The sequence below is a fragment of the Trichosurus vulpecula genome, chromosome 2, assembly GCF_011100635.1.
Source record: "Trichosurus vulpecula isolate mTriVul1 chromosome 2, mTriVul1.pri, whole genome shotgun sequence".
Classification (NCBI taxonomy): Eukaryota; Metazoa; Chordata; class Mammalia; order Diprotodontia; family Phalangeridae; genus Trichosurus; species Trichosurus vulpecula.
Genome location: NC_050574.1, coordinates 418244134 through 418266456, shown reverse-complemented (window position 1 = coordinate 418266456; position 22323 = coordinate 418244134). Strand labels below are relative to the sequence as shown.

At 37.6% G+C, this 22323-nt stretch overlaps 2 protein-coding genes across 6 annotated transcripts in view; one reads left to right on the top strand and one right to left on the bottom strand.

The window, feature by feature from the left end:
* The window catches only part of OFD1 (OFD1 centriole and centriolar satellite protein), a 59267-nt gene extending 53834 nt beyond the window's left edge, over positions 1-5433 (bottom strand). Inside the window, exons 1-5 of one of the 5 annotated variants that reach the window (XR_005009554.1) lie at positions 5159-5433; positions 4552-4650; positions 3239-3439; positions 793-861; positions 679-709 (exon numbers count right to left, since the gene is read on the bottom strand). Coding sequence is in view for 3 of the 5 variants with exons in the window: in XM_036744227.1 (XP_036600122.1) it covers positions 679-709; positions 793-861; positions 3239-3439; positions 4552-4644 (394 nt within the window). In the remaining 2 variants the exon portion in view is untranslated. Of the gene's footprint in view, positions 1-678; positions 710-792; positions 863-3238; positions 3444-4551; positions 4651-5158 lie in introns of those variants that run through there. The other 4 variants (XM_036744227.1, XM_036744228.1, XM_036744229.1 and 1 more) reach the window with 4 other exon arrangements.
* On the top strand, positions 5418-20453 carry TRAPPC2 (trafficking protein particle complex 2). The gene is made up of 5 exons (XM_036744237.1): positions 5418-5549; positions 8794-8905; positions 15926-16070; positions 17228-17313; positions 19309-20453. The coding sequence occupies exons 2-5, from the start codon at positions 8813-8815 to the stop codon at positions 19405-19407; spliced, it is 423 nt and encodes a 140-aa protein (XP_036600132.1). The 5' UTR covers positions 5418-5549; positions 8794-8812; the 3' UTR covers positions 19408-20453.
* The last annotated feature ends 1870 nt before the right edge of the window (positions 20454-22323 follow it).

Here is a 22323-nt window from a genome sequence, read left to right as displayed (position 1 = left end):
GGCATCCAGATGCCAAATAGCAGTTAGTTAAAATATTCTTATTTAATGTGCTATGAATCATGCTACTGTCTTCTATCCTTCTATTTGTGTTACCGAACATAAAGGCAGTAAGGTACGCTAGACTTGAGAGAGGTTTAAATTTCACCTCTACATGTAATAACTACAGTGACATGGTTCTCAAAGAAGACCATGACATCAGGAAGGTGGCACCATGACTTTCAAGTGAACTGGATTTAAGTGAGGAGGGCTGTGCAAAGTCACCAACCTCACTTTCAACCACAAAGCCATCTGGGTCCAGTGGAAAGATATGACTGGAGATGGCCCCCACGTGACATGGGACTAATTATGTAACCTCCAGGCCTTAGGAAACTCCCTAGAATTCATATACTAATTCATGGACAGATGGTAATCTGCAGGGGTAAAAAGTGTTCCCATACTGAGGAAGTCAAAGATCCCTTGCATATTCATATTACCATAAAGGAAAAAAAATTTTTAAGAGTAACCACTTTTTTCAGGAAAAGACAGTGAAAAACTGCTAAAATGTATCAGAATTGTATTTGGAAAAAAAGAATATCTAATTTTTAATTCAAACTTAATAATACAAAACACTATTTTTCCCATAAAAGAAAAATAAAACAGTAATTTATATACTTCTAGCGTAATATATGAATCTTGTACCTTTCTGGTTCTCTTTTTGAATCTTTGAAGTCTAAAGAAAAAAAAAAAGTATTAGTTTCATTCAACTATGGCTAGTAAACCAAAGCAAATTTACATAGTCTAAAATAATCCTACCAATGATTTGTAGACACTGGATTTGGGGTTGATTTTAATCAGCTGGAGTAGATCTTGCATAGTAAAAACCTTTTTAAAAGAAAATTAAAAATTAGTGGTATAAAATCCTGTCATTTTCGGTATGCTAAACTAAAAAAAATCAGAAAATATAACAACATTCAAATTAATAGTACAACTATAATAATAAATTTGATTTTTATACAGGACAAATGTTGAACCCACGAATTCACCATACTTATATAGCTTTTATAGCACTAAATTCAAAGAATTTATTAAATGAATGGAAGCATATGATTAGAACACATTAATACTAATAATAAAAGCTAACATTCGTATGATGCTATGTGCTAAGCACTCTAGGCACTTTTTACAAAAATCATCTCATTTGATTCTCACAATTCTGGGAGGCGGGTGGTATTAGTTCCCCATTTTATACATGGGAAAACTGAAGCAAACAGAGGACATGACCTGCTTCAGGTCACACTGCTAGTAAGTGCTGAGTGTCTCCAGGCGGGGTGGCTGTCTAGCTGCAGTTGTAAAGATGGAGGACAATAGGAATCTACTTTTTTTAAAAATATATTTTCACATTAGTCAAACTGCATAGAAGATTTAGAACGAATGGGAGAAACCATGAGAAAAAAAGACAAAACAAAATAAAACTAAACAAAAAAAAGAGAGGAAATAGTATCAATCTGCATTCAGACTCCTTGTTTCTTTCTGTGGATGTGGATAGCATTTTCCACCATGAGTCTTTTGGAGTTGTTTTGGGTGTTTCCATTGCTGAGAAGAGCTATCAAAGTTAGTCACTGAACAATGTGGCTGTTGCTGTGTACAATGTTCTCCTGGTTCTGCTCACTTCACTCAGCATCAGTTCCTGTAAGTCTTCCCAGGTTTTTCTGGTCTGCCTGCTCATCATTTCTTATAGCACAATAGCATTCCTTTACATTCATAAACCATAATTTGTTCAGCCATTCCCCAATTTCCAGTTCTTGGCCACCACAAAAAGAGCTGCTATAAATATTTTTGTACACATGGGTCCTTTTGCCATATTTATATCTTTGAGATATAGCCCTAGAAGGGGTATTGCTGGGACAAAGGATATTCACATTTTTATAGCCCCTTGGGCAGTTCCAAATTGCCCTACAGAATGGTTGGATCTGGGGAAGCTAGATGGCACAGTGAGTAGAGCACCAGCCCTGGAGTCAAGAGGACTTGAGTTCAAATCCAGCCTCAGACACTTGACATACTTACTAGCTGTGTGACTTTGGGCAAGTCACTTAACCCCAATTGCCCTGCCTTCCCCCACAGAACGGTCAAATCAGTTCACAACTCCACCAACAATGAATTAGTGTTCCAATTTTCCCACATCTTCTCCAGAATTTATCACTTTCCCATTTTGTCATGTTAGCCAATCTGACAGGTATGATATGGTACTTGAGAGTGGTTTGGTTTGCATTTCTCTAATCAACAGTGATTGAAACTACTTTTAAAAAAAATAAACTAATGTGAAGCATTTCTTACATAATATCAGTAGTTCTGTTTGAAAAAATTTCAACTAAAATTGTAAGTAACCAAGTCTAACATCTATAGTATTTCATGGTTTATAATTTGTTTTTCTTATAATACTTCGATGAGAGAGATTGTCCAAGAATTATTATAATGGTAGATGAGTGGCTACCTTTCACTTTCAAAATCATTTGATCATTCATTCAAATAGTTAACTCAAAAATTTTTCATGATTAGGGCAGCTAGCCTGGAGTCAGGAAGAGTTGAGTTCAAATCTCAGCCTCAGACACTTACTAGCTGTGTGACCCTGGGCAAGCCACTTAACACTCTTTGCCTCAGTTTCCTTATTTGAAAAATGAGATGGAGAAGGAAATGGCAAACCACTCTAGTAATTTCATGGGGTCACAAAGAGTCAGACATGACTAAAACAACCGAAAACAAAAATTATCATGCTCACTGATGAACATAGGGATAAAGCCGGTACACTGCTTCCAGGTGAACCACAACTCATCCCAACCCTTGACTCTTGGTGTCCCCTGAATGCTCTTAGTTGAATGTACCAAAAGATTTAAAGTATTCATTTAGACTATTCAAAGAAGGTTTAAGTTGCCTAAGATACACTGTCTAGGAATAACAGGAATTCCTATGAACAGATGAAAAATCTAAAATATTATTTTTATTTAATCAAATTATTAAATTGAGTTAAGTTTCCTTCCTTCAACCCAGAAAGGTTCTTTCTCCCCTACAAAGAGGATAGTGTCTCTCTACATTAATATTGATTCTATTTTTTTGGTTTCCAGTCAGATGTGAGAGATTCTAGTTGAGAATCCACACAGATTTAAGGTTGATTTGAAGTACTAAAGTACAGCTGTTTTACTAAGGAGAGAAAGTAAAAGACATTTTATCCAAGGGAATCAAAAGGCAGAGAAGGGATGATTACCTTTTCTTTTTCTAAGCCACTCTCAGGAAAGAAAACAGAGAGTGAATATTCATAGCCACACCTGCGCAGGTGATCGGCCACAAGGCTATTAGAAGCCCCAACTAATAGTGAGCTTCCTTCAACAGCAATGGACTGTGGCTGCACTTCTCCACTCAAAACAGGATGCATCAACTCATGTATAAGCTGGTTTCGAAGTTGAGTCTACCTCAAAAAAAAAAAAAAAAGGAATACATCAAAAAATCTTACTAAAATTTTTGTTTAATCAAAGTATCTGGAATGTTAAATTGAATAAGTTTCTTTCTTTCAACCCAGAAAGGCTCTTTTCCTCCTACAATGAGAATCAACTATCTTACACACTGATTTTCACCCAGAAGAAATTAGAAGTGGCTGCCAAAAAACCTTACAAAGCAATTATGTTTGTCATTTCATTAAAGAAATGACAGCAAGCTGGCTGCAAAGATGAAAGAACTGAGTACATCTATCAGTTTGTACCTATTTTCTTCTGGGTGTCAGTTTTAAACACTTCCAACCAGCAGCTTCAAAGACCACCTTAAGTGGCAGGGTGTGCTGGCTCCTCCTACCTGTAAAGCCAATTGTTAAATACTCACCTGGGAAATAGGCAAACTACAAAGGAGGGGTTGAAATGTTGTTTTGTTGATTGTCTAGACATAAAGTGATGGAGAAAATGTTAATAATGCAAAATAGTGAATTGTGAGTACATTCTTTTTTTGGAGGTCTAGTTTTTAAACTTTCCTTATCGTAAGAGTTTAAGAGTTTCCTTCCACAAGCTGCTACAGGAGGGTTTTTGGAAAGCGAAATTTTCTCCTTACTTTCCATTTATGAACTGTAAGCAGAATAATAATATCCCCAGAGGTTGCTGCCAAAATGAAGCATTTTATTTATCATTTTATCCAAAATTTGAGATTATCTCTTCACAACCTACCAAAAGGGATTTACCAAACAAAAACCCAAAACTTCCCTGTTATACTTTAAAATTTAATAAAATAATATTCTGAACGCGACTTTTTAAAAAACTTCTAAGAATGAGTATCAGCTCTACAAAATGTTACATTATCAAAATGTTTTTGTTCTTAATGTGATTACTTATTTCTGTCTGAAACTTGTCCTTAAATATATGCAATTCTTAATTCAAGGTTTCAAAATGAAATCACACAACTCAAAACGGCTACACGATATAAAAAAATAAGTCCCATCTACCATGGTAACAGTGCGACTACCATTAAATTCACACATTTCTAGATACTACTACCCCACACCTTTTATTATAAAGCAAACAAATGCCCCAAAGGTACCTTGAGAGTGTCCAAAATACCCCGATCCTTAAACGTCTGGTACAATCTCTTTCGGAGCTCATCCTGAGACAATGCCTGAGTTTCAAAAGGCATCCTGAACTGAAACAGGAGACGGGGTCGCGGGTTAAATGGAGGTGTGAGAAATCCCGCAGCTACCTGATCAGTTATTTCCAAACAGCCCCCAGATGTCCAATTATCTCAAGAACAACCACCACAAGTGCTCGTCGGGAACGCCAAAGACCTCGCAGAACACCCCGTCGTTCGTGAAAAGAGTTCGTTTTCTAGGACTTCACAAAATTGTAGTTGGACGCCCTCCGCCCCCGCCCCACGGGACCTGGGTCTCTCACATTTGCAGGAAGAGAGGTGTAACCCACCCCCCACCCCAGCCCCGAGCCTCGCCGGGGGAAAAGCGTCCTCCAGCCTTACGGGCACGGGCTTTAACCCCCTGGAGGCCACGCTCCCGGGTGGGGTCCCCTAAAAGAGTGACGACGACGACGACGAAGGGAGGGGAGAAACTGCAAGGGGGAGAGATCAGAACCTAGTCCGCTTTCTCTTCACACTAAGCAGGGATGCCGGAGGGAAGCTCAGGGCCGAGTCCAGTCATCACCTGATGGGGCGAGAGACTCCAGAAGGAAGCCTGGGTTAGTAAACCAGGAAAGGGATCCTGGTGGCCAAAAAGGAGTTTTTACTGATATGGGTGCACACCCCGCATCCACTAAGGTGTGCTCTAGGTCATCCTGAGGAGCATGCCCCCAGTGCCCAGCCAGGCCGCCCGTGCAGCCGCCACTGCACAGTCGCGCAAGCGCATTAGGCCAGAGATACCGGCTGTTAAACGCCTTAGCCTCGCGCCAATCCGCGGCGGGCTCAGTTCTCGCGAGAGCTAAGGCGTCGCGGAGCGCCGCGAGAACCACCGTTGTACGGGTTCTAGCCCGAGCCTGACTGTGCGAGTGAGGAAGGTGGCTGGTGCGGTCGGTGCAGGTGCCGCGTCCTGCCCACAGGTAAGGACCGGAGAAAGCCTAGGAGAGGCCGATTGAGGTGGGGAGGGTTCCCGGTGCTTATGACAAAGCCCCGCCCTTCTCTTCCTCCTCCCCACTTCCCCCTCTCCCTCCTCTTCTTCTCCCCGCCCCACCCCAGCCTTCTCTTCTTCCCCCCCTCCCCTCCTGTCTCTCCCCTCCTACCTCCTTCCCTCCTACGCTCTCCCCCCTCTCACCCCCAGGCTGGTTCAGGGCCGCGAAAACCTCTCCGGCCATCCCTACCGTAGGGTTAGACCTGGAGTGGAAGGAACCCCTCCCTCAAGAAATGGGCGGGGTTTCTTTCCGCCATTACTAATCCCCTCTGTTGCCTAGCAAAGGGTAAGCTCCCTGCGGGCTTTCCAGGGTTTGATTCTTTATCTCCCTGCGGCGCCCAGCCCTGTGTCCTGATACGTTGGTAGACGTAACATTTTCATAATTTTATTTTTAGATTATTCTGAAGGCAGACTTACTGAATCTGTTTCTCCAACAAACTTTACCGAGATAATTGTAGTCAGTCGCTCAATTTTTATTTGGAGTGAATTTGTTTTGTTTTGCTTCCTGGATTTTGCTTAACAGGCATTTAGTTAAGATGCAATGATTGCCGGTCCGTCAATAAACATTTATTGAACAACTGCTGTGGCCCAGCTACTGCGCTGATCACTGGGGGATACAAAGAAAAGCAAGACAGCCCCTGCCCTCACAGTCTAATGGGGAGACACGATGTATGCACAGAGAAGCTGAATACAGGTTAAATTGGTGGAAGTAACCAACAGGAAGAGGGCGCTAGAGTTGAGGGGGAATCAGGAAACTGGAAGGTTTAAGGGGGTGTTTGATGATCTAGCAGAGGCGACAGAGAAGAAGCATGCGGTCAGGTAGGGTGAGAACCAGGAGACAGCAAGAGCAGAAATAATCCAGGAAGAGGAAATGGTTAATATTAGCAAAAGCTGCAAAAACCTGGAAGGATGAAGTCTGAGAAAAGATCCAGTTTCATAGTAGAGGGGAAAGGGACCGTTGAGGTTTTCCAACCTTTCCCTCAGCGTTTTAGAGTTGAAAACATTGAGACCTAGAGAGTATATGATTTGCCAAAGATCATTCATACGCATAGTAATTGGCTCTGGCAGAATTTGAACCCTGATCCTCCCATTCCAAATTCAGCACTCTTTCCACTGCACCTCACTTTCATTGAATGGAGCAGTTTCATTGTAATGACAGATGGTTAGCAGTTTCCTTGTATTCAGCCAAATTTATTTCCCCATAGATTTACTCTTAACCTGATCCGCTTAACCCTCTGTATGCCAAACAGCTACAAAGACTCTCTGATCCCTCTTTCACATAACAACCCTTCACATATTTGAGATTTGCCAGACAAAACAACCTTCAGCAATTCTTGATATGGCATCTTTCTTTTTCAAATCCTTCACCATACTGGCTTTCCTTTTCTGGATGTTTCCAGTTTCATCTAAGTTCATCTTAAAATGTGATGTCCAGAACTGAGTATGTCATTGCATGTCATGTGGGCAGTGCGCAGTGCAATAGGGTTATTACAACACTCCCTTGTTTTAGACATTATACTTCTGTTATGCAGTTCAGCATTCGTTTCTATGCCAGCTACATCATACCACTAATGTTGAGCTTTTAACCAAGTAAAAGTTGTAGGTCTTTTTTCACATAAAAAGTGCTGCTTCTACCTCTGGAACATTTCTTGCATCTGTCTTATCTCCCTCCCATCCCAAGGGAGTACTCTAAGCAGCAAACAAGGGTGAAGAAGCAGTGAAAAGGTATGTATTGAGAAAAGATGAGTATTAAAAAAAAGGCAGTCAAATTTAAAAATATATCTGGTAGGAAATGAACCTATAGCCATCTCTCACACAATATATACATCAGTGAATTTCAGCTGGATGATAGACATAAACATAAAAAGAACTATATGAAAAATGGAAGGGAAGGGATAGAATAAAGTATTTGTTTCAGTCTTTAGGGGAAGATATTTCTGTTACAGAAATAGAAGAAATTATTGGAGAAAAGATAAGTTGCTTCATTACATTAAGTTTCTGTACAACAAAAATGGTATGACTTTTTTAAGATGTCAAATTAGAGGAAATCTTTACACCCAACATCACATATTAAAAACTGGGCATCTAGACTAGAGAACTACTCAAAATTTTACAGAAACAACTCCCAGCCCCTGAAAGACACAAATAGGCAATTTAAAAGCAAACACTAGTTTTTAATAATTATTTAAAAATGCCCAAATCCACTAATAACCAAGTAGATGCAAATTTTAATAACTAAGGTGCTACTTCACACTTAACAATCTGGCAAAAATAATTAAATATATTGTAACAAGAAAGTCATTATTATCCAGACAAAGCTCCTTGAAAGCAGAATGGTATTTTTTGTCTTTATATTTTAAGTATACCTTAAATTTAATATGGTAATACACTACCAAGCTTGTCAGAATCCTCTTCTCAATTTCCTTTTCTCCTCTGTGTTTCTTGTAACATTTTACTGATAACATATTTCTTTCAGTTTTGTGTGTGTATATGTCAGTTCTCTATGACTCTCCTGTTCAAACCCTCCCTCTCCCCCCAAGCACTCCTTTGTAACAAAAAAGTTTAGTGAAGCAAAACAAATCCACACATTGAAAATGTGTGTCTCATTCTTAAGTGGTATTATTTGTCATTGTAAAAACTTTGGAAGAAACTTAAATGTCCTAAAAATTGGGGAAGATCATATTAACAGAATGAATATAATTCAATTAAGATTGATCAAGAATTGAAAAAATTCTGATTGGAACTTTATGAAATGATGCAAGGGAAAGGAGTGGATTAAAGCCCAAGGAACAGAGTACATACTAACTATAATCATGTAAAAGTCAATGGGAATTAATAGGTAAAGAAACCTGGAAGAAACTTAAGACATCTTATACTTTGAAATACATTTAATTAAATGTTAACAACCATAAAAACAAATTCGTTACATGGATTAATTTAAAGCTTAGAATAAAACATTTTTAAAATAAAGCATCTTCCGTGTCCTTAATCTCTCCTCGCCACCTATGTTAGACATTTTGATTTGTTTTTCTGTCCCCACACAGATGATCTTATTAATTTTGCATCAATAACATGCATCTTCCATGTAGATTTATGATACTTTAAGACTTCACTAGAATTACATTTCTATTTTTAGCATAAAATTCACAAAGAAATTTGTTATCTCATTTATTTAGGACCTGTACATTGGAGACAATGTCTGGAAGCTTCTACTTTGTAATTGTAGGCCATCATGATAATCCAGTTTTTGAAATGGAATTTTTACCAGCTGGAAAAGTGGAATCTAAGGTGTGTATGCAACCTTAAAAATTCTTTAAAGTGATTTTGGTGTTGTCATGCTGAATATGGGATAAGATCTTAGTGGTGAAACAGATAAGGAAACTAATGTCCAATGAGCAGAAGTGATTTACTCCCAGGTCACACAGTAAGGTAGATATACAACCAACATTAAAGCCCAAGTCTTTACTCCCAATTCAGCCGCACTGTGCTTCCTCTTATTTAAAAAAACAAACAATAAAAGCATGATATTCTATTTTAAAGTACAGTGTCAATGTGGTAAAAGTTGTCTTTAGAGTAAAATTAAAGTTATAGTTATACCACAAGTCATCAGATTTCTTATTAGGGCATAACTAAATTATAAACCCCTGAATGGAAGGGTTGAAGACATCTATTACTTTATATTGTTCCACTCTTCTTGAATATTCACCGTAACATTTGCTGTATTCCTCATTCCTGTAGATTCTCCTACCTGGTCTCAAGGTGGGCCAGCATTAGCAGATGGTGTATTACTTTGCACTGATCCTGGGCAGCCATGGGGAAGTTTCACTTCAAGGGCAGTGCCCAGCCAAGATAAAAGCAGCAGGAGGCAGAGGCGAGAGTGGCATGGTCCATCTTTGTCCTTTATTCTGCTTCTGAACCAGGTTATTGTGCTTATTCTATGTTTATACCCCAGGGACAGACTGTATTGTTGGGCCCTTAATGTCCTCAGACTCATTATAATTTAGTCTCTTCCAAGGCAGATCAGTATAGTGGAAAGAGCACTGGATTTGTAGTCGGGACCAGCATCAAATCCCACTGTATCTACTGCTTACTATTTGTGTGATGCTTAAACAAGTCATTTCATCCCTTGGGGCCTTAGTTTCCATATCTATCAAATGAAAAATACTAGATGAATTCTATGGTTCCTACCAGTTCTATGACACCAAGAATGGTGCATTGTTTCCAGAGTTTCATTCTAATCTTTTAAAATATTTTGTTCATGCCCCCCACAGTACAATAATTTCCTTGCCTAGAAGGTATTTTTTATTCAGTTGTTGATTTGTTTTGTTTTGCTTTTTTGCCAAGTCAGTTCTTACATCAGAGAACTTATTTAATAAGTCATGCTCATTAAAATTTTATCTTTAGGGAAATCAGTGTAGCTGAGTGTAATATACTGGTAGTATCATGCATATTGCAGAAATATTTATGCTATTTCCTGATCTTAGCTCCTTTTCCTAATATCTTAGGAAACTTTATGGTTTTCTTCTTCCTATTAGCCCCTTAATATTGGAAAACTTTGTCTCAATCCTTTATCCCAAGTGTTCCTGTGAGCAAGACATAAAGGAAACCCATTTCATTGGAAGTTAAATTAAATATGTTAAAGTAGGATAGTATCATAGTTTTGGAGCTGCAGGTGGCCCTTGAGAGCCGATATTCCGGCTTCATTTTATAGATGAGGAAACTGAGGCACAGAGAGAAGTAGACCATCTGACCTTTTGCTACCTTCCTTGTCATCTCATACCTTCCCCTACACCCCACCCCCCAACCACAGTTACTCCATTGCATAGTGGCCTCTTTGCTGTTAGTGCATCTCCTGACTCCAAATGTTTTTACTGGCTGTCCCCCTTGCCTGGAATCCTCTCCCTCATCTCTACCTCCTAGCTTCCCTGGCTTCCTTCAGGTCTCCCATAAAGTCCCACCTTCTACACCTTTCCCAGTTCCCCTTCTTTTTGTTGATTATCCTGTAAATTTCTTATTTGTATGAAATTGTCCACATGTTGACTCCTCCATTAGACTGTGAGCTTCTTGAGCTTAAGGGACTATCTTTTCCTTGTTTTGTGTCCCCAGCATTTTGCATACTAAGTGCCTTGCACATAGTAAGTAGAAGCTTAATAAATGCTATTTGACTGACTCACATCCTGTGCACATCAGATAAGCTTTACCACAACTAATTTACCTCAAGGACAACCCACAAAAGTATATAGAAAATTAAAGAAAGATGCAAAAGTATGACACCTTGAGATGCCATGTAAGTTGTGTTCAAGTAAACAATGCCAAATAGGAATAATTTATCACATAGATTAAATACAAAAACCAACAAATGTTTTCTTCCATATTTATGCATTCCATATCCATAACCACAACAATAGACATTTATTAAATGCTTACTATATGCTAGGCATTGGGTATATAAACCAGACAGTCCCTTCCCTCAAGAAATTTCTCAAAATATTGATGTTGGGAAAACCAACATCTTCACAGAAAATTAAATTCAAAATATACATAGTAATTTCAGGGGTGGTGGGTGAGGAGGAGAACTAGTAACTGTTGGGAATCAGGATAAGCTTCCTTTCTATAGGAGATGGCAACTGAGATGACCTTTGAAGAATCCAGGGATTCTTTGAAGAGGGAGAGCTTCCCAGGTGTGAGGGATAACTGTGCAAAGCTACAGAAATGGGAGAATGTCATGCATAGAAAACAGCAAATAAGCCTGTTTGTACAATCATATTGGAAATGTGGACTGAAACCAAGGAAAGTTAAAAGCATATACAGAGGTTCAGAAAGAAAACCTACTCCATCTGAAGTAGAATTTTCTATTGCAAAATGTGTGGCTTGAATATATTTTTTTAAAGTTTATTTTTTTTTGGAGGGGGGAAGGCAGGGCAGTTGGGGTTAAGTGACTTGCCCAAGGCCACACAGCTAGTAGGTGTGTCAGGTGTCTAAGGTCGGATTTAAACTCAGGTCCTCCTGACCCCAGAGCCAGTGCTCTGCTCACTGCGCCACCTAGCTGCCCCTGGCTTGAATACTTTTCAGAAATCCTATAATTAGGATGATATTGAAATGATTGAGGAAGGCATTGTTTCCAACTATGGAGCCCTCAAATTTCCCCAGTGGCAAATAGAGATCTGTCTGCCTATTATATAAACCATTTGCACTTCTAAGTAGATGTTCACCATTGATAAGCTTTCCTTCCAAAACATATTTCCAGGAAAGGGAAAAAAACAAAAACTACTGTCCTGATGATTTTTGAGCTCTCCTACTTGGAAGAAATAACGATAGTAACGACAAATCCGAATTATTAATGGGTTATCCGTGAGACAGCAAGGACTCTGAGGGCTGTTCAAAGACTGTTGGCTGTTATCTGACCATTGAACCCCAAAGGCTAAAGAATAGCTCTGTATCGTTTACAAAATGTTCTGTAGCAATTTCATTTAGCCCTCATAGCCTAACAGTTGAGGGAGAGATACTGGAATTATTATTGTCTTTATACTACGTAGTTATATAATAATGATAATAGTGGCGCTCACATAGCATGGCTTCTTCAACTTTTTCCACCTGCACCCCAGTTTAAAGAAGTGCTGACTCTAAAGCATTTGAAAGTTTGTATTTCAGATGTGTCCAACTCTTCATGTCTCCATTTGGGGTTTTCTTGATAAAGATACTGGAGTGGTTTGCCATTTCTTTCTTCAGCCTCTTTAACAGTCAGCAAAGCACTATACATATATGACAACTCTGGGTGGTCACTGCTGTGTGATCCTATTTTACAGATGAGGAAACAGGCTGAGAGAGGCTAAGTGACTTGCCCAAAGTCACACAGCCAGTTTGGTGGGTCAGGTACATTTAGAGATAGAAACCTGAAGCTTAGAGAAATACATTACCCAGGGCCAGACAGCTAAGTAAGTGACACAGCTAAAAGTGAATTCCCAGGTCTTAGGATTCCAAATCCATTTCTCTTTATGGGACTGCCTGTGAGCTATAGTTTATTTCCACAGTGAACTGAAAGAATGTTTTACAAGGAAGAAAAAACAAAAGACCAAAATAATCCTTAGAAATGGTGTTTCTAGTTATCCTTCAAACATTTTTGGTCCCTTATTTGCTCTACCATGTAAACACAATGACGTTACTTTAGAATTCACATCAGGGTATGATACATATAAGATGTGTCAGATTTCCTTTGTTAACAAAAGGATGAATTTCAGTGTTGTGGTCTTAGATTGTGACACAATGTAACAAACGTTAGACACTTATTTTTCAGTCATAGTTATGCTGCTAGCATTATGACCTGGGCAAGTCACTTGACATTCTTCAGTTTTGGTTACCTAACTCTAAAATGAAAAGGTAGAATGGATCTTCTTGACCTTTAAAACTCTATTGCTATAGTTTCTAAGCTTTTAGGTACCATGGTGTGATAGAAAGAACCTGGGATTTAACCTAAATTAGGTCTTCATTTGTGGCCATATATACACATACATATGCATCAGCAAGCATTTATTAAGCAACTGCCTTGTGTGTGCCTGGCACTGTGCTAACCACTGGGGCTACAGAAAAGTTAAAAACAGTGCCTACCCTCAGGAAGCTTATAGTCCAGTGAGGGAGAAAACAGAGCTATCTCCAAAGAAATAGAAAGAATAAATTGGAGGCGGTCTCAGAAGGAAGGCAGTCACATTAAGAGGGACCAGGAATGGCTTCTTGCACAATATAGGGTTTTAGCTGAGCCGTGAAAGAAGCCAGGAGGCAAAAACAAGGAGGGAAAACATTCTAGGCACGAAGACCAGCCACTAAAAATGCAGTCCGGTGCTGAAGTGTGTGAAGAGCAGCAAGGTGGCCAGTGCCTTTGGATGTCAGTGTAATTGAGGGGACTGGGAAGTAAGGAGACTGAAAAAGTAGGAAGGGGCCAGGTTTTAAAAGCCAATATTTGATCTTAGAGGAGCCCCTAGAGTAGTCAGAACTGTGCTTTAGTAAGATCACTTTGATAGCTAGCTGGAGAATGAACTAGAGTGATGAGAAACTTGAGGCAAGGAGGACAACCAGAATGCTGTTGGAATAGTAGAGGCACGTGGTGATGAGGGCCAGCATCAGGGTCATAGTGTCAAAGATCAACCAAGTGAAATGCCGAATCATTCATTTTGCCGAATAGGTTGGTTTTGACGAACAGGCTCATATAGAGTAGTTGCTATTATTTCACAACAACCCTTCCAGGTAGGTGCTGTTTTTAGTCTCCATTTTACAGTTGAAGAAATTGAGGCAAAAAGATTAAGTGACTTGTCCATGGTCACAAATCTAGTAAGTGGCTGAGGCCAAAGCTTTACAGTTTACTGAAGAGGCACTGCTAATCATGGGTCAAGATAATCTCAACAAATAACTGCTGTGAAAATAGCAAAACTGATGTTTCCATGTATCACTACTGTAATTTATATGAAGAATACAAGCAAAAAACAGCTATTCAAAATAATATACACAACTGATGGTGAGCATCTTCTCTGCCATCTATATAAAATAGGAGGGTCCTGGATAAGGATATTAGTAGGAAATAAGCAGGCTTTCAAAAGTCATATAGAATAATGGGCCACATCTTTACCATTTTACAAGCGATGGAAAGATGTAGAGAATGTAAGATCCTATTGTGCCTACTGTTTAGTGATTACTTCTCCCACCCCTCCTCAAAAAACCATTGGACTTCATAGAACAAAAAGTTGCCTTACAATCTCTTTTAAAACAAGGTGTCTCTTATTCATATATCAAGATTATTTAGTATTCTTTGGAAAATGTAATAATAGAAATAATCCTGGTCAGTGACCCTGATTGTAAAACATCAGGCATAAAATAAGATGATGTATCTTTACCAAAAGTGTTTGCCATTGTGAGGGAAGGAGACCCAGCACAGAGTCCAGGCTGAGGAGGAGTTCCCTTCGAATGATAAGATTCTTTAAACAAACAAGCTTGTTCCTATTTGTAGATGACATTATTGTGTTGCTATCAAGCCCCAACACATTGCAGACTCTCCTGCAAGAGATCTCTCATCACTCAAAGGAGTTTGGTCTGTCCACCCACACAGGAAAGACCAAATAGATAAAGAATGTCTATTAACCAGATTTCAACATGCATCTGAAAGGACACCCAGGAGAACTTTTCCAAAAGGATGTTTATTTGGGACAAACAATACTTAAGTCTAGGTCCAGAACTGAAGAAGAGAACAAATTGGTTTGCTCTGGGGACATTACATTACATTCTTACTGGCCACATACCTCTCATAAAAAGGAAAGATCCATCTTTTCAATACAAACATTTTACCATTATTACTGTATGAGAGAAAGACATGGAACGCTACTACCTCTGAAGAACTAAAGGCAAATATTAAAGAGAAGTCAATGGAAAGGCAGATGTGAGCAGGCTACAACATAAAACCAATTCAAATTTTCAGACAATAAAGGATGTCTTCAAAGAATTGTATGACACAGTGTTCACATAGTGAGAGCAGAGAATGACAGATGAGCATCTAGAATGCTCCACTGGTATTCTCCATGTTAGGAGAAAGCAAGGAAGGCTTTCAGTACATGAGGTAGATTACTGAATGACATGGAGAAAAGTCTTAAAGGATGGGAAGACATACATGGGTTGAAGTCTCCATCATTGGAAAGAATTCCTGAATGAGGGATTCCTCAGTGAGATCGCAGATCTATTTGGGTATTGACTAATCTGAGTATTTTAAAGCATTAAAACTCCATCTGATTTCTTCTCAAAACAACTAGTATTTTCGAGTGATAAACCTAGCTACCCCATTCCATCTACCTTTTCAATAACACTTTTTTTAACTTGCCTTTTTACCTCAGTTTACCACAATCATAAGTGGCATTTTATTCAAGATCTACTTTAATTATGTGTAACAATTAAATTCCCCTACATGCCTGTCTCTTAGTATGTACTTTATAAAACTGTTATAAAATTCAAGCCTAGAACATTTCCCGTTTTTAAACATAGAAATGGTGAAGCATATGATATTCTCTTGATGAATAGAGAACTGAGCTTAGAGTTGAGAACTGGTTTTAAGAGCCCCTCCTGACACATATTGGCTATGTGAGTTAATGTTTTTGGTTTTAAAATATAGAAAAGAACAGTATGTAAAAATAGCATTATAATAATGACCATAAGCAGGAAAATAAAGTTGTGTGGCTTAAAACTACACCTGGAAATTTTAATGATTTGTGTTCTGAATATTTGTGTTCTGAAAAGTGAAGCTTATAATGTGTTGCTGTCTGTGTTTTACTCCAGGATGATCATCGTCACCTGAACCAGTTCATAGCTCATGCAGCCCTTGACCTAGTAGATGAAAATATGTGGCTGTCTAACAATATGTACCTGAAAACTGTGGACAAATTCAATGAGTGGTTTGTTTCTGCTTTTGTTACTGCAGGCCATATCCTTTTCCTATCAATAGTACATTTAAAAACTACATTAAGTCTGAAAAAGATGAGCTATAGCAACACTACATATACTAGCCAGAGTTTGAGATTGTGATAGGATTCCATCATTATGGAAGGTTAAAAAAAAAAAATCTTCCCTTAAAGGTATTATTCCATATTTTAGAAAAAGTTGTTATGAAATTGAGAAAAAGAAAAAGCCAGGCTTCCTGCATTTCTAAAGGAAATTAAATTTGATCTGAAGTTAATAGGTAAAATTCTGTTTCTACTTTATTTTTGAAATTTAAGTTACAAGTTTTTTAGTTAAGTACTATTAAATATATTAATTAATATCTTTGGGAATCAGTGTTGGCCTACCAGATAGAATGCTAGACTTGATGTCAGGAAGACTTGGGTTCAAATCCTGTCTCTGGCACATAAACCATTGCTGCAGACAAGTGCCTAAAACTATCATAAGTCATAGATAGATTAAGGACCGCTTGGTCCTTAAAGTGAGTCCTTAAAGTGAGGACATTGCCTCACTTTGCAAAATCACAGAACTTTGTGTATTAAATTTCTTTACCATAAAGCTTCTCAAAACAACATTAAAACCTATTTTTACTAAGAGGGTTAGGAATAGAAACTGAACTAGTGATTGAATTGATACAGGGAAATCCAAGGTGGGGAGACTCAGCAGTATCAATGCAAGTCGGCATTAGAAAGATGCCTCAAGTACTAAGAGATTGAATGACTTCTTCAGGATTAACTACTAGTGTGTTAAAGGTGGGACTTGAACCCTTGTCAGTTCTCTGCCCACTAGACCAAAGTTGATAAAAGATGTGATCTTTGGGCTGTGTGTGGCAGCCCAAACCAGATTAAAATGTAAATGGAAAGTATTTAACAAAATAAAAAATACAGAAGATAATATTACATAGGTTAGATACACGGACATATACATAGACAGTGTTAAATTTTAAAACTGTATTACTGTGCAGCCCTCAGGAATCATTATGTATGGTTTCGTGCTGCTGCTCCCCAACCCCCACCCCGTTTCTGTTAAGCATTTGACATAGACTATGCTCCTTTTACTGATGTGACTTAAATGACCATAATACCAACTGTAGGGTTTCCATTTTTCATTGTAAAGAAAATGTGATGTACTTAACTATTTTACATATGAGATTTATTATGCTTCATGATGTAAGACAAGAAGATGGAATAAAGAACTTCTTTAGTGATGTCTATGATTTATATATAAAGGTAGGTTACATTTTGTAATTTTTAAGATTTCTAAGTTTCAGACCATAGAGAGGGATATCTTATATTACAGTAGTAAGATAAAACTCACAGAAGACAGGGACTATGTATTTAAAGTTACTATTCTCCATATGTTATGCATATGATGAAAACTATTAAGTTGTTTTTCATTCGTGTCCAACTCATCATGACTGCATTTGGGGTTTTCTTGGCAAAGATACTTGCCATTTCTTTCTGTAGCTCGTTTTACAGATGAGCGACTGAGGCATACAGGGTTAGGTGACTTGCCCAAGGTCACACAGCTAGTAAGTGTGTCAAGTGTCTGAGGCAGGATTTGAACTCAGTTCCTCCTGACTTCAGGGCCAGTGTTATACTCACTGTGCCACCTAGTTGCCCCTAGCTCCTAGTTTAATTAGCAGTTTCTTGGGTTTCAAGTAAAGAGCATGACATAGGAATTCTACATTGGGCTTCTATGTGAGACTATTTTTTTCTGTTTTCTTTTTGTTTGTTCTAGTAGTACATACTGAAAAGTACACCTGATTTTTGACACATAAAGAATTTTCCACTTTGTGGATTAGAATCCTAGAATTTCAGGACTGCAGAAAGGGACTTAAGAGAATCTAGAGTTTACTGAGGGGTCTGGGTTCCCTAGACAGATGAAATTACTTTCCCAAGGAGACCCAGAGTTGATGACAGAACTACAACCAGTACCAAAACCTCCTGGCTCCCATTTCAGTGCTTTTATACTGATAATCCTGGATATCTACAGCCAGTTTTTAATTTCAATTTAGCTTTCCCCTACCTTTCAGTACTCTCCTTTCATCTCCACACTGCTGTGCAGTCAGCATCAACTATTTTTAATATTTGTTTAAACATAATTGGCAATTTAACTGATCCATAAAATATGTTATATTTCAGTCAAATGTGAGTAATGGTTACCTGTACCCTTTGTTTTAGCACATAATTGAGTTGTTTTTACCTGGAAATTTAATAGAAATTTTGGAACCAACCAATTTAAGAATGAACAGAGCACATTTGGGGTAGGGGAGGGAGTTGGATAGTGAAACAAAAAGAGAAAAAAAATGCATCAATAAAACACTTTTTAAAATAAACAGAAGAGAGCAGAAGGAAGTTCAGGAAGGTATGCAGACAAGCAAAGAAGTTTTGTTGCTACCACACTGACATTACAGTAAACTTCCTATTTACTGTTCTTTGTATTTTGAAATGTGCGTGTCTGTTGACGTTTAAGGTCACAATAAAAAATGAAGGCTATTTTGTAAAAATAATAGAATGTAAATTGTAAACTAACAGGAAACACTTGTTATAGCATAAAACAATCTAATTTCAAGTCATGTTATCTGTTTTACTTAACATTTAAAGTAGCCTGAAAAAATTACTGAAAAGCTGTTGAGAAATAAACTGTTACCATAGCAAAAAGGATTGCCAAATGATTTAAAATATATTTTGTCTGTTAATAGCTTATCACACAAATTATTTAGGCTGTCATCAGTCTTGATAACATCTTTCTGAGACTGATAGGAAGCAAAAATAGGAGCATCTTCTTTAGTTGGAAAGGTAGAGAATCTCAAGTTTTGGTGGTAGAGAGGGAATTGAGGTTCTCTTGAATAGGATTACTAGTAAACATTAGGTTCTCTTCTCCTTTATTTTCTGGCTAGACTTCTGGGGCATTTTTTTGGTGCCCAGATTTTTATTTGAATCTGTTAAGTTTTTCATATGCCTGTGTGGAAACCTTTTTTTTAATGCTTGTCATCCTGATGTCTTTAAAATCAAAAACTGAAAACAAACCTGAACTTCTTTGAAGAGCTGCCACAGATGTATCCCAAATTGTAAAATTTTTAAAAGTTTGCTCCTTAAAGACTTATCTTGAGTTGTTTGCAAAAACTTATTTTCAGGTATTTTAATTTAAATTTGAAGCTATTAAGTTTTATTTTATAAACATCGTATCTATAAATCTAATACTCTTTTTCCATTCCTTAGTTTGCAATGAATCCATTTTATGAACCAAATTCACCCATTCGATCAAGTGCATTTGACAGAAAAGTTCAATTTCTTGGGAAGAAACACCTTCTAAGCTGAATATGGAAAACCTCTTAAATATGTGATGTCATAGTATGCATTGTAAGTAAGAGCCAGTCAAGTCTACTGTGTCTAGTCTTGGCTTTCTAAGCTTTTGTAAATTAACCTCCTTTCTAATTAGAAAGATTGTAGGGCACCTTTTGTTGTCATTTTTGCAGATAATCCAACCAAAATAACTTATATTTTGAAAAATACTGTCTTTATAAAGCATTGCAAGATGAAGTGCCCTGACAATTATTTTGGCTTTAAAAGTTGTTTAGAAGATTTTACTTTGACTAGTCTATATATATATGTGTGTACACACACACACACACACACACACACATATATATGTGTATATATATATATATATAAAATCTTAATTAAATCGTAAATTAGGCAAATGTCATATTTGGTTAACAGGTCTTAAACTGAAATATAAAAATTGGCTCACAATAAGAAATAAAATATACAGCATACATGTGGATTTTTTTATTTATAAATATAGGCAATATCCATAGTGCTGAGAAAAGATTTTTTGTTTGTCAAATTTTGTACTAAGTATTTATCTGAGAGCATCAAATATCAAATCTGGCAATAATACCAAAAACCCAGAAACCTTACAGCATGAATATAAGATTCTACCTATAAATGAAATGATTTGAAGTGGTTGCTGAGACCAAAAGTTAAGTGTGTAAACAGCACACCTTAGCATAATCTTTTATCATTATTATGTATTTGGAATCTTGAGGATGTTTTCTTTCCTTAGCATTTCCTCTTTACTTTTGTAAAAGTATTTAAGTTATTTGCATATATTAGCTTTCAAGAATAACCTGAATCAAATTAAAGTTTGACAGTTTGATATTAAGCATATAGAGCAGAGTATAACTAGGAAAGTTGCCTGGGGTGTTCGGCATTGAATAAAGTGTGGAATTTTATTCTATAAATTATGTGTTATGTTTATAAACAGATGACATGTTCATAGCCCAATAGTTCCTGGAAAAATTACAAATGTCTAGAAAAGTATTATTGAATTCGGTATAATAAAAGGGAACTTTTATGTAACAGTTTTGAAATTTGGTCTTTTTCTCTAGGATGCTTGATGAAATTCTTGCCCCCTTCTCCCCACCTTGTTTTACCGAACTACAAAAACAGATTCAGAGATCATAGTCTTTCATTACACGTAGGTTTGGTGGTGGTTGTTTTTTCATGGAGATGATGCTATTCTAATTAATTTTTTAGGAATGTCAGGTGTTGAGAAATAATTTGGGTGATCCTTCCCCTCCAACACAATTTATGAGTATAGACTGACTATTGTAGTCTATATAGATTGTAAGAATCATAAACTATTAAGAGCTGAACTATCTAGAAACTGTGCTAACTGGGCCTTTAAATGTGCTCAGCAATCCTTTTATTTGTCTCTAATTAATTTCTTATTACTCCCCATGGTAACTATTCTAAATCAAGCACCCACGACCCACATACCCAGTATCTTACCAGGTGGCATTGCTTCCTACTTTGAGAAAATTGAAGCTATCCATCCCAAACTCTTCTTCCCTTTAGATGTTTTTATCCTTGCCTGTCCTCTCTCAAGTCTCAGAGAATGAGGTGGTTTTCATCTTTACCAGTTTAGCAAGACTTCCTTTATTATGTTTGCATCTAATAACTAGCTAGTAATAGCTAATATCTATGTAGTGCTTTATTATCCCCATTTTACAGATGACAAAACTGAGGCAAGCAGCAGTCAAGTGACTTGCCCAGGGTCACACAGCCACTAAACATCTGAGGCCGTATTTGAACTGGAGTCTTCCAGACTCCAGGTCTAGTACTCTTATCCACTAACCATCATATTGCCGGAGTGCACTTGGTTTTTTTATCCTACCTCCTTTCCCCTCTAAGACGTTACTCCACTGATGATTATACCCCTCTCTATAACAGTGTCTCCCTTTCTGCTGCCACCTAACTTCTTCCTACCTTCAAACATTCTTTGAAAGAAGCAAGGAGTTCTGAGTTGGAGGTAAAGAGAAGGCACATTCCAGGTGTAGGGACTAGTAGCTAATAGCCTGTGGAAAGACACAAAAACGAGGAATGACTGTCCTGTACCAGAAACCAGGAAGAGGCTGATTTAACAGGACTGTACTGTAAGTGTCACAGGAATTTAAAAGAGAACTATTGCAGAACTGGAGTAGGCAGAAAACATTTCATGAAGGAAACAGAAATTGAATAAAACATTCAACATAAAACTGCTGCAATTTAAAGAGGAGAATGCGTCCTAGTTCAGGAAAAGAACATGAACAAAGGTGGAAGTAAGAAATAGTATTCACTGAATTAACCATTTTTAAGGGCTTGTTTCATTTTAGGTGAGATGTAATTTATAGAGGTAGAGGCCTATTAAGTACAGAATGTTGTATATGCTATCAAAATGGGCAGGGTTTTTTTTTTCCAGTTTTCCTTAATTTTTTTTCTTGTTGTTACATTGGACAGTTTATAAGGGAATATTTTGGGAAATGAATGTGTCAGAATTTAAAGGCATCAATAAAAAATACTTTGGGTTCCAGTGTTTGGGGAAGCTAAAGACTTCAATTCTTAATCATCATCAGAAATAAATGACAGACAGGATAGGATAGACACCAGAACATGACTTTCTACAAACAAGTTTGTTGTTCATTCATTTCAGTTGTGTCTGACTCGACCCCATTTGGGGAGTTTTCTTGGCAAGGATGCTAGAGTGGTTTGCAGTTTCCTTCTCCAGCTTGACAAATAGGGTTAAGTGATTTGCCCAGGATTACAGAGCTAATAAGTGTCTGAGGCGAAATTTGAACTCGTCTTACTGACTCCAGGCGTGAGTTGGTGAACAGATGCTGTTAAAAATTGAACATTTTGATCCTTTCACTGACAACTCATTCAAAGTTAGAACTGTTCCCCAGTCTTTTAAGA

What these genes read in the sequence shown, in the direction of transcription:
- TRAPPC2 (XM_036744237.1), top strand. Translation starts at nt 8,813, where the DNA reads ATGTCTGGAAGCTTCTACTTTGTAATTGTAGGCCATCATGATAATCCA. An exon ending in CTGGAAAAGTGGAATCTAAG is followed by an intron (nt 8,906 to 15,925) that starts GTGTGTATGCAA and finishes GTTTTACTCCAG; the next exon opens with GATGATCATCGTCACCTGAA. An exon ending in TCTATGATTTATATATAAAG is followed by an intron (nt 17,314 to 19,308) that starts GTAGGTTACATT and finishes TCCATTCCTTAG; the next exon opens with TTTGCAATGAATCCATTTTA.